General features: G+C 40.0%; 1 protein-coding gene across 5 annotated transcripts in view; it reads right to left on the bottom strand.

Moving 5' to 3' along the window:
- The window catches only part of fam13b (family with sequence similarity 13 member B), a 62,768-nt gene that overhangs the window by 13,966 nt on the left and 35,753 nt on the right, over positions 1–13,049 (bottom strand). For all 5 annotated transcript variants that reach the window (XM_053428392.1, XM_053428393.1, XM_053428394.1 and 2 more), the window contains exons 8-9: positions 2,721–2,765; positions 690–785 (exon numbers count right to left, since the gene is read on the bottom strand). In XM_053428392.1, coding sequence (XP_053284367.1) covers positions 690–785; positions 2,721–2,765 — 141 coding nt within the window. The remainder of the gene's footprint in view (positions 1–689; positions 786–2,720; positions 2,766–13,049) is intronic.

Here is a 13,049-nt window from a genome sequence, read left to right on the forward strand (position 1 = left end):
GTAAACACACAATATGTGAATTTTGGGAGCCCTGAGTATTTCAATACCGAACTACAATAAAAGAAGTAGCATGGGATTATGGGAGTTGTTCTCTTCACTGTTACGTTGTCACTTCAGTTAGCTTCTCACTGTTAGGGTTCTTTTGGTGGTAGTTGTTAAGTAAATATTTTTACCAGGAGCCCGAGGTGCCACTAACGTTTACTCAACTTTACTCTAATATTTGTAGACATTTGCTCTGCAGGCTGGGATGAAGCTGCCTATTTTAGCAAGCAGTGTAAAACCTTTATGGTGTCACGTCTCCTTGAGGCTGGAAACTCCTCAAGTTCTTGTTTTGTCTTGGAGGTGACGGTCACCGAACAGCTGCTCCCCTCCACACATGAAGTTTGCTTATCAACATCCCTGCTGACAACATGTTTACTGGTAACTCGAGCTCTCTGGTTGGCTCTGAGCCTTTGTCCACAATGTTCACCATGTCAAATATTTTTCTTTAAAGTCATGTGATGCCTCTTTCAGCCCCTGAGGAATGTGTGTAGCATGTTTCTGTCACATGCTGCAATCAGAAGTCTTGCTAAAGGTGTTTAAGAAGTGTGCCAGTAACTGCTTGATTCAAGCGCTTATACTTATACTTGTGTTTTTTATGCATGTGTGTGTCTATATTGTTTTGTGTATTTGTGTGTGTGCACTCTCACCCCTGGCTGTCATAGTTGCTGAGGCTGTGGTCGATGGAGGTTTTCAGGTCAAAGAAATGCTGCTCCACTGCAGCTCTGATGGTTCGCTGAATTATCCTGGGAATACACACAAAATGATTCATTCATTGATTTTCTAAGAATAGTAGGGGTACTTCATTTTTTCTGTGTTTGGTATGTGAATCTGCATTATGTTTTTATCACATACATTATACATATTAAGGAACAAAGTAAACTAAACAAAAACTGATAAAACTACCCAAAGCTGATCAGAAAAAAGTATCACACTTTAGTTTGAATCACTAAAATTCAATAATGATGTACTAAGCTCTCCATTAAGCCCAGCTGCTGAACCTTTCACACGTTAAATGATGTGCTCAGTTATATTGAATTCAATGAACTCTGTGGATTTCTCACTCATTAACACCTCTTCTCTTTATTTAAATTGGCCTTGATGCCAGTATACGGTATATAGTCACTTACAGGGTTATAGGATTATACATAGGAAGCACTGGAGCTGGAACATAACTGTGTTTGTGTTTCACAACAATGTCCATGTAAGGCAAAAATTCATAAAAAAGCTGAAGGTGCTGGGCTCAGGTCAAATAAATGTGTGTGGGTTTCGGATATTTCAGACAAACATAAATTTCCCTGGACCACATGCCCACTTTCACAAGCAGCAGAAGCAGCAGCATCTCTGCCTCTCGCTGCAAGAGGCTCCACTAACAAAAAACATCCAACACCCACTAATACAGCCACGTACTTATACACAAAACACACACAACACCCACAGAAGCATCTTGTGTTATTGTGGCTATCGTCTGTGAGGAAAAATTCTAAACTAAGATTATCTACTGAGTGTGAAGAGTTCATAGTTATGATATTATGTCAAAGATGTGTTGTGGGGCATAGAAATCTGCTGATGTTAGCATTTTGCAAATAATTGTGTAAACAATATTTCTATTATTATCTCATTTGTTCTGGATTCTGTTTCTTCTCTAGTTTTAGTCTTACCATTGCGCTGCTACTTTTTGTGCTGTTGTGCCAAGTTGAACTTCCCCCCCACGAGGAATCAATAAAGTTACATCTTATCTTATCTTAGTTCAACATGAGGAGTCACTGAGAGGAGGTTATAACATTTTCTCGACCTCTCCTATCTCACTCTCTACTCCTGCCACCACTACTTCATCCATGTGTCTCTGACTGGTCAGACTGGGTGTAAAGTTGAAGTAAGTTTAACCAGTATATAAGAAAATGCCTGATACATTATCCTATTGAGAAGTAAAACTGCATGGAAAACAATATTCCTCAATCAATACAGGTTTGGCTATTTTTTTAAACTTGATTGTGAGTGACCAGTGAGCCCAGTCCTACAAAATGGGACCTCCAGTCCACCATCCACTGATTTGTCCTCGGGCACCTGATGCTCAGTCCAACTACAGCCCAGGGGAAGCCCTTCTTTATTTCTCACAATAAAGCCGGACACCCAAGCTTTAAGGTTATATGCTGCCCCTTGTTTGTTTGGAGTATTAATTTGCCAGGAACCCAATCCTTTCAGGTGGCCTCTTTAACAGACTGAAGGCTCAAAGTCATGTGATGGCTGAGTTCATATCCCCGGGGCTGTGAAAGCACCAAGCCATGTAACAAGCTTTAGTTTAGCTTCATTATGAAAACAAAAGGTCAGCTTTCCTCCTTATTACTTCCTCTTAAGCTCTTACTTTTCTATCAACACCTCGCAGCACTGCCTGCACTTCCCTCTTCATTGCTGTTGTTTTATCTGCCTCTTGAGTCCTTTACTCCCTCTTCACACGTCTATTAACCCTAGACTCTCTTTTACCCCTCTATTATAGTTATTTTTTTCTAGTCCGAATAAAAATCACAGGTTATTACAACTTGTTTTCCGATTTATATTCCACTCAGTCACAGAAATATTACTTGCCCGATTTCTCAGCTAGTATTTGAGAGGTGTCCATAAAGAAGTGCCTATGTATGTTATCCTGAGTAGATAAAATGACTTTGTGCATGTGTACTTACTCAGCAGAGTCAGTAGGCAGGATGGATATATGGGAGAGGTGGGAGCTGTAGAGAAAGAAATAAAGAGAGAGAGAGAGGGGGGGGGGGGGGGATAAGGACAACATGGTTAGAACATCATGTTCTCCACAACTCTCCTCCCATATTCACACAAAATGACCTTGGAGGGCGTTGGGCAGCAAGAGCCAGAACGGAAGGAGAATGAAAATAATGATGTTCACCAGGAAGGCTTGTGTGTACGTTGGAGACAACTCGTAGATCAAGTGTTGTAGAGATGAAACGGACAAGGAGACACAGACAAACACACACACGCACGCACACACGCACACACAAAGTTTGTCAGTGGCGCCACTCTGGGTGGGCAGATTGTTATTTAGGCTACAGGGCTCTGTAAACCCTGCTGATCAGATAGAAGCGTGTGTATCGGGACACATTTGACATGACATAAGCAAGGAAGTGTGTTCCTGTACTTATATCTTTGTGAGGACCATTTTATGCGTAGACCTGTCAGAGTGAAGATGTTTTGACTTGTCCTAACTTTCTCACTGCGCTGTCTGAGGGTTTAAGACTTGAATTAGGTTTAGGGTTAGAATTAGGTTAGGGTTAAGCTTTTAGTTTGGTAAGGGGCTAGGGATATCTATTATGTCAACGAGTGTCCTTACTAAGATAGAGCTACGTGTGTGTGTTTGTGTGTGTGTTTGTGAAAGGAGGAAGTCGAGATGTGCCCGTTGATTCAGCAGCACAACCGCTGGCCTGCACACTCAGTGACGGTGACAGCGGCACGCCAGGAATCTAGATTTATATAACACCCCTACACACACACACGCACACAAACACAAGGTCATTGGAATCTCATATATGCTGTGTGAGGGTGTGTGTATGTATGTGCGTGTGTGAGACTCAGCGGTCAAATTGATCTAATCTGAAAAACAACTGAGGTTATGCAAGCTTTGTGTGTGTGTGTGTGTGTGTGTGTGTGTTTGTGTGTATGTATGTATGTATGTATGTATGTATGTGTGTTTGCTCTTTAACACAACCACACACACATTGGCTCCTAATGCTGCAGAAAGTCTTCAGGTCGATCAATACAGAGTGAATTATTAACGACAGAAAGGAATAGATATTGCCCTTCATCTGTATTCTTCTTTATCTATCCTTTATTCATATTCCCTCTCTTGTTTCTTTCTATAATTGCCATCATCATTCAACTGCTCTTCAGCTCTTTTTGGTTACTTCACACCTATCTGTTCTCCTTTATCTCTCCATTAAGATCCCTTCCTTCCATTATGATTAGTCTGAATTTGATTCGTTTTCCTTCCTCTTATTCCACCCCATCACAATTTGTACAGAAATATATTCGTATTATCTCTACTTCGTTATCTCTTTCTCCAGCTCTCCCTTCTCTATCTTATCTTTCATTTTTCTTTCCTCTTTTATCTCCTCTTGTCCTCCCTCGCTTGTTACTGACTTCGAATGTAAGAAGCATCTCACTCAGATGCTGTTATTGCTTGATCATCCGTGTGTGTGTGTGTGTGTGTGTGTGAGAGAGAGAGAGAGAGAGAGAAAAAAGGGTTTGTTGTATTGTAGTTTTTCTTCGGTTGTCATTCCCTCTCCAGTCAAATAAATTGGAGAATGTTGAAATAGCATCTACAGTATTTCATTTCTTCCTCTCCAGCATCTCACATCTTTGAACCAGTGATTATTCAGACTGCATTAACATTGGACTCTTTGTCATTCAAGCTCCTCGTCGGTTTTCTTTTCATGTTAGTCAACATTAAACAGTAACACAACCCACAGGCTCCCAACAGCAAAGGCTGTCTCCTCAAAGGCCCAGATAACGTCTGACGGCAGGATAACCTGCTGAGTTGTACAATGAGGGACCACTCTCTGTGGCTGTAATATTAACAATAGACCCTTGATAGGACCCTCAAGGAAGTTACATAATCTGCATGGGCCTTAAGCAGCGACAATAATATCTGATCTTACACCACTGAGCCCCCAAGGACTTGAACTAAAACCACTGTTGGGCCCTTTGGGTTGTTCTTGCCCTCTTCCAGCTCTCTAAGTAGCCATGATAGCATCTCTATCAGTGTCAGTAAAGACCTTAAGGACCACAGAGGACATGCTCTATCGAGTCCGTTAGGGTACTGTGTTTCTTCCCTGATAGGGAAACTACGAAGGGCAAATGAGATCATGGAAAATTCTGGGTCCCTGGTGTAGACAGTGGTTTTGAAGAGGGTTTTATAATCTCTCAGGATGGAATGTTTCGAGCAGGGGAGCAGACGTACCAGCCTCATGCTTTACGGCATCATGACCGGGGGAGAACAGCGTGTCTTACTCAGCACTTTCGGTTCAGGACAAACAACACATCAGTATCCAAATATTTACTGTTATAAGAACACTGCTTCTTCATAACAAAACTGTGTAAAAAATATATCATAAGATTAACAATGAAGTTTGTTTTCAATCAAAATCCATGTTGGATACATATGTAGCCAATACATTCCACTTTACTTATCAACAAAACAGTGTGTTCTGAACATTAATTAAAAAACATTTTAACCTTTAAAGCTGCCCCATCTTTAAGTGAGACCAAAGTAGACTGCTACTTAAGTTTTTTTAAATGTCACACAGCTGCGGACGGTTGGTCAAGGTTGTATTTAGCAAGTGATGACTGATAACTGACCCCACAGACTAATACAGCTGCCCACTGCATTGATAAGAGATTTAACACATAAATCATTATTAGTTTGCTATTAACATCACCTGACGAGTAACACATTTATGATTTAAATTTGATGAATAAAAGACATTTATAAAAAATAATGTAATAAAAAACATCAATAAACGTCACTCAATGATCTGTGCTTGTCTCATTTTAGGGCCAATTAAGTTCGGTTTCCCTCTTTACAAATCTGTTTGTGTAGCATGATTTCATCTCAATGATCCTGTTTTGAAAACTCTTTGTAGCTCTATGAATTCCAAAATATGAGGATTTTATACAATAGAACCTTACAATGCTTGTACAAGGTCATGAACCTTGTTATAATAGGTTAAGAATTGTGTTTGCACTGTGTGATATATGCAGTTGTCAATTAATTAGGCAACTAGCTATAACTAATACAGTCTTGTATAACAGTCCCCCAGTAAATGTGATCTCTAGAGATGTTAAGATGTCGGTAGGAGACAAGCCAGTGGAGGCAGTGTGTTACTCATTTAGCAGTGGGCTTTTTCAGCAGGATAATTCACCCTGTCACTAAGCAAAATGATCACGCATAGCTGGACAGAGAGGTGAAGGTCTAGCTTGTGCCTCTAAATACGTCAGATCTTTATTCAATCAACAACGATGGTGTTGCTGTCCGTCTGTAGATTACAAATACAGGCCAGGAGTACCAGCTACAAACAGCCAAGAGTATATATACTGCAGAGCTGAGACGCGTCTGTGACCGAATCACAAAACAAATAAACAACATCTGAGCGTGACTGTTTGTTTTTGTCTGCTGCAACAAAATCTATAGAGTGTGTGTGTGTGTGTGTGTGTGTGTGTGTGTGAAAAAAAGATAGGTGAGTTTGAGGTTGGTGATTCTGCAGAGGTGCTGTTGTCAGCAAACCTGCCTCTGCTGTGTTCTGCCTGGGAGGTAAAGAACACTGCAGTCTACACAGCACACACAAAGACCCCAGTCTGATAAACATATGTATATATATATTTTTATAAAAATATATATATTATATATAACTATGTACGACACACAGTCTGCTTCTGTAAATCCCTCGTTCCCTCAGACACACACTACAAAACAGACAAACCCATCGCAATTCATACAAACACTAACACAAGCACACAGAAAAAAATAACATTCATCATTTTGCACGTCACAAATAGCTCTTCTCTGAATCAGTAAACGTTTATAGAAAAGTCCTTCATCCTTCATGCGAGGGCTGAGAAACTCTCACAGACTCTTACGACACGTTTACACTCAAACAAACTGGAACATGGGGCTTTGACCGACATTTAAGATGTGTGTTTAGTTTTCTGCCTGGATACTTGCTCACTGGTTTGTTTACATCAGCTGCTTTGGACTCGGGACTTTAAATGGCTAACACAGTGTTGTTTCATCTGTTTTCTCTTAATTGTCCTGCAGACATTTGGCCTTCTGAGATTAATGATCTCTTTTGTTTAAGTGACTCAACAAATCTTATGCAACCCCACCTCCACCCCCCCATTTTGATTCAAAGGGAGAAGAAACACGACTGCTGCCAGCTTGTACTAAAACTGTTTATATTTGTCAGCACAGTTTGAGTATGTGTGTGACTTTACGAGTTATATAAATAAACAGTGTGTGTTTCTGGAGTCACGTTAAAGTTCCCGTCACAGCGGTGAACGATTTTCACAACCCGTTACACACAAAAAGTTCAAAATAGGGTGCAACCAAAGATTATTATAATAAACAATGAGTGAATCACTATTTTGAATAATTCATTAAAATGTTTAGTCAATAAAATGTCCTTCACAACTTAGAAAAGACAGAAGAGCTCATCATAATTTCCCCATAAAGTGGCATTTGAAATGTCTTGTTTTGACAAAGAATCCAAAACCCAAATGTAGTAAAGTCTCTCTCCTGTGACACTTAACTTTCAGCAAATCCTCACGTTTGAGTAACTGGAACCGCAAACGCGTCTGTGTTGTGTATATATAATATATAAACTCAAGGGACGCCCCGAGACCACATACATACTCTGTCAAGGCTAACGTCACGTTAGTATCTCTTTAGACAGATCTTCTACACAAAATCATTACATCTGACATCGTTATGCCTTGAAAAGGGCAAATAAACTTTCTGTAAGACAACCAATCAATCGTTTTGCCAATTGTTGCAGCACTGCTCCATATTCATGCAACAGAAAGAGAAGGGAAATTATCCATAGTTTTTTAATTGATTTCAAAGAACTTTCCAATTGTTTCCCATTTAATTTAATTCATTTTCTTCAATTATGAAGGCACCTATGTCAGTTATAATAAAGTCATGGATTTGCTTAACAAAGCTCTAACATGACAAAAAGATTTGTTACTAGGACAACTGCCTTCTTTGTCCCCTTTGTGCAATACAATGCTGACACATTCTCAGCCCCCTCTTCTTATATATCCCTATATATGCTAAGGCTGAATAACACATCAGCTGTTAAGTAATTCCCCTTTTTCTTCATCTTCACCGGTTCCATTTCTATTCTTGTGAAAGACAAAAGGTCTTTCTTCTCTTTGATCTCTCCCTGGTAGCAATGCAATGAGCAAGAAACAAAACCAATCTTCGCTTCCCTCTATTTTTCCATTCACCATAAAGAAGCAGAAGGCTTCAAATCTCTCGATTCCAGATACATTCCCTCATTCACAAATATATCTATTCTTCTAGCTTTCCTCTGCCTCTCCACATTCTCCAATTCGTTGCAGATTCAGAGTTTTTGTTCAATTCTCACACTATTGCCAATTTCTATCTTTCAAACAGAGATTTTTCCTCCAACCATTCATTCACCCATCCAATAATTCATTCCAGTCAGACCACATGAGTTACGTAACTCTGGTGTTTACCTCTTCAGCCGAATGTCACAGGCCATTCTCATCTTTCGAGCGGTCTTTTCTCTCACTCTGATTTGTTCTTTTTCCTTTGTTTGTTTGCTTTTTTACGCCAGGATGGATCCGACCCGTCAGTGAGTCAGGGTTGAGGTCTGTCTCTTCCTATTTTCACAGTGGCATCAACAAGCCAAGACGCAGGTTCCTGAAGTCCAGTCTGATGTTATTTCCCAGCAGGGACGTTAGAGGGACTTAACTAGCTCTGTTTTCCTCTGAGTCCCTCCTCTGTGCAGATTTAGTCTCTCTCCGTATCTGTCGGGGTCTGCAGGTCTGCCTTGCATCCAGTGTGTAGGTTATCCCAGTTGAGCACCTTGAGGAGTCAGCTTCAGCAGGTCAAAGCAGCAGAGCCAGGGAATCGCCTCGGGGCATTCTGTGGGCTTGAGTGTGTGTGTGTGCGTGCGTGCCTGTCAGTGTGTGCATGTGTGTGAGTAAGGTTGTCTCACTGTGCACTGTGTAAAAGTGCTGCAGTAAACATCCAGAGCGCTGCTCAAATACACGAGCTCCTGATGCAACCAGGCAACAAGCCCAGGGGGACCAATGGGAAGGGAGGGGCTGAAATTGAGAGCCAATCAGAAAGAGGGAACGGATTCTGTGGGCCAATCATTAAGCAGAAAGTGGGAGGTCTGTCATTTTTCTGGTCCGCTCAGTGTTGACCATAAACTCAGCAATTATTACAGCCAACCCAGTGGTCTGTGACACACACACACACACACCAACACACACACAAAAGATGCACCTAAGCACCACAACACACACTTATATATCAAGCTCAGAAACCTTTTGTAATGGCTCCCTATCAATCACATTCAGATATTTAATGCATTATTAAGCACAAAGGCAAAGCGATGAGAGAAGGGGTGACAGTGGTGAGTCTATGAACTGATCATTGAGTGAGGGAACAGGGTATATGACGGTGGTAAATATATAAAAACAAACAAAAATAAAAACCCAAAAATTGTGCACTGCTATGTAGTTTGTTGATAGTTATGTTAAAACATTTTGGGTTCTGTTTCAAATGAGAGGATTAGTTAACCGATTACTGAAATATCAATAAATCGGTTGTTTAATCGAAACTGACCAAAATTTTCACAATTGATTCCTTGTTTAACTAAATTACCAACCAAAAGCTGAACATTCTTCTTGTTCCAGTGAATTTTATGTTTTAATTTAATTAATTAACAGATTTGTAAAAGACTGGTTTAAATATCATTGAAGGATTAAATTTGAAGACATAACTTTGGCCTCTGGGATCTAGTAAGAATTATACCTTTATTATTTCGACCTTTTCTTTATTAAAATTCAGAAGTGATTTAATGTACCTTGTGAACTGATATTAAACAGTGGTCAACGACTGACTGGACACATGAGGTTTGGACCTGATTGTGGTAAAATAAGAACAAAAGTACAATTGAGGGAAATTTATATAAACTTTTCTTGAAAGTGACCGATTAGTTAAATAACTCATTAATCCATGACTTCCTAAAACAGTTGAATTTTAAACTGTATTACGTTTTCTGTCTGGGACACACTCCACTGAACTGACATTCCACCAATTCCTCAAGAGAATAGAGTTGTGTAAATGTTGTGCAACTTTGGTCACAATTAATTAGGACTGCTGAGGCCACAGTTTTGAATTAATTTTACATCTGTGGTATTTTAAGGGGATTTATTTAAATTTGTATCTTGATTAACACAAATTAACTACAGCGGCAAGGTGTCAAAATAAAAAGGCTTCAGCAGCAGCAGCTGCAGGAGCATTGTGATAAAATAATCATAGTAAATACTTTTCTGTGATTATTTGAGAACGCGAGTCCTTATTAGAAAGCCACACTGGACAGCTGTTCCAGAACTGAGAGTGAGAACTATAAGCACATGGAGAATGGTGTTATCTAGGTCAGCTGCTATATCATATTACACCTTGTGCCAAGTGCTTGCGGCAGGACCTCGACACAATCGGGCAGCGAGGGGTGAGGGCTGGAGGGAAGCACAACGCTAAGTAGGACAAACTGAGGGGAAGAGAGAGCGAGAGGAGTTCTACTAAAACATTAACTACTGAGGACTCCCACGGTTACAGAGATGTATTTATCAATTATGATTGCATGAATGATTTTTTGGGCCATCCGATGATATGCATATCTCTCTTGAGATGTGTTGTATCATGTTAAATGGCCTGTTGATATGCAGTTCATTCTATGGTAATGTACAGTGCAGACGTAGTTCTGTGCCGCTGCAATCAAAGCAAGGCTGTTATCAAACCTCCCCATGGTGCATTCAAGGACAGCTGTCAAATGAAAATCACTGTCACGTAAAAATCAATCTCATTACATTTTAAAACACAGCTCCAGGCTTTTACACTTTTATTAAACTTTGCTTTTTTTCATTACTTATTGCTCTGATTATGTATGTTGATGAATCACTTCCTGTGTGCATAGACATATTTTAATTATAGAAAAGAATGGGGAATATTGAGTGCTACTTCACCATGGAGCTTTTTGTGAAGTAGAAAACTGTTTGTGGGAAAATCATGTTTCCTGTGGTGTCAGTGCTAGAATAAGAAACCGTTAGTGATACATTCGCGAACTGGGTCAAAACACTAAAAGGTGAACAGCTGATACTCCTGTACTGACCTATATACTGTATTTATGTCTATGTTTTTGTCATTTTAGATTAAACATACTCATGTGATGGATGAGCACAATATGTTACAGGGCACCACTCAGCTGCACCTGAACTACAACACCAAAGGGAAACCAAGAGGAGAACCGGGTAAGCAGATTCTTGGGGTCGACTAGATACATGCGCTCACAAAACTTCCAGGTGTGTAGATTGAAGATAAGTGTGATCTGAACCAACAAACCCACATAGTCATGCAGTGATGACAACAGAGTGCTCATGTGTCTGAACAACAATATAATGTGTGTTGCAGCTGATATGATCCCATCGCAGGAAGGTCTCTATTTTAAACACCCTTCTTTTTTTAAGTTTATGTAAAGATGTCTGCAGTGTGGCCAAAGTTTGTTCATTGTTTTGCTGCACTTTAAAACCACGAGATTCTAGAAATAGAAGATCTGAAGACAAGTCTCCGTTTAAGTTTAGTCTGCCAGAGATTGTGACCTGGATTCTGTTACTCACTCGCCTCATCACAGGGACATGACATGAACTTACATGAAAAAATGTTTCCTCACAGTCTGAAGTGCACTGGTTTGGTTGTCTTCCTGTTTGCTACTATAAATAGCAGGAAAAAAATATCACAAGGGGATTCACCTTCAGGACCTGGAAGAGGTACGTAGCTGCTTGTTTGTAACATGAGACACGACAGTCATGCCAGGATGGTATGATGGTTGTAACGGTGAGGAACGACAAACAGAAATGGAGGCAAATTGAAGTCAAGTGTTTGATAAAGTGTCTAAATGTCATCCTCTGGCCGACCTCTCCCTCTGGGGGTCTGATATTGCGTTTTCAGCCGGACGGAACAATCAATAAATCTTTCACAAGAGGGGACACTTTCAGTTCTCCCACCGTGTGCTCGCTCTCCCCCGACCTTCTCTGCCCGCCGATTCTCAGTTTCTTCCATTCAGTGTTAATTTCGTTGATGAAAACTATAACGAAATATATTCGGTAACGATCTTTTTTCCATGACGAAGACGAGACGAAGACGTAACGAAAACGGATCTTTAAAAATAAAAACTATGACTAAAGTACTAAGGTACAAATAGCAATAAAATGTCAAGAGTTTTCTTTATTGTCGTTCTATAATTTCGTAAATGCAACAAACTATAGTTTAGTATAGTATAACTTTATATGAAACTTTAGTAGCTTTGTTATCAAATATGATTTACGGCTCCAGACACATTTTATTTGGGGGAGGAGGGGGCAAAATAAGTAAGTAAAGGTTGCCGACCCCTGCTATAGACCTATGCTGGTAGGGATATCTAATGGAAAACCTAAGTACTGCAGGCTAGACTATTATGCAGTTTTAGACACAACACAGGGTCCCTGGGCCTGAGAAGAGAAGAAAAGGAGTTTAATGTGGCCACTAAATGTGACTAAAACTAGACTAAAATGTAATTCGTTTTCGTCGACTAAAACTAGACTAAAACTAAGAAGGATTATCGTATATTCTATGTAGCCGAGAGGTCGATGATGTTGTATAAGTTGTTGATGATGAAGAAAGGACTCCGAGGACCTAGTACCTTCAGTATAACAACGTTTTTTACACAGAAGTTTTGCAGGTCAGGACGGGCATCTAGAAACCCGGAGACATCACACAGCCAAATGGTGAAAATCTGACGTGCGGGGTTCTTACACACAGTTATATACAGTGCCTTGCATAAGTATTCACCCCCTTTGGACTTTTCTACATTTTGTCATGGTATAACCACAGATTAAAATTTATTTCATCGTGAGTTTATGTAATGGACCAACACAAAATAGTGCATCATTTGGAAGTGGGGGGAAATATTACATGGATTTCACAATTATTTACAAATAAAAATCTGAAAAGTGTTGAGTGCATATGTATTCACCCCCTTTACTGTGAAACCCCTAACAAAGATCTGGTGCGACCAATTGCATTCACAAGTCACATTTGCAACCTGTCTGCAATTTAATCTCAGTATAAATACACCTGTTCTGTGACGGACTCAGAGTTTGTTGGAGATCATTACTGAACAAACAGCATCATGAAGACCAAGGAGCTCACCAAA

Source organism: Pleuronectes platessa, chromosome 8, assembly GCF_947347685.1.
Source record: "Pleuronectes platessa chromosome 8, fPlePla1.1, whole genome shotgun sequence".
NCBI lineage: Eukaryota > Metazoa > Chordata > Actinopteri > Pleuronectiformes > Pleuronectidae > Pleuronectes > Pleuronectes platessa.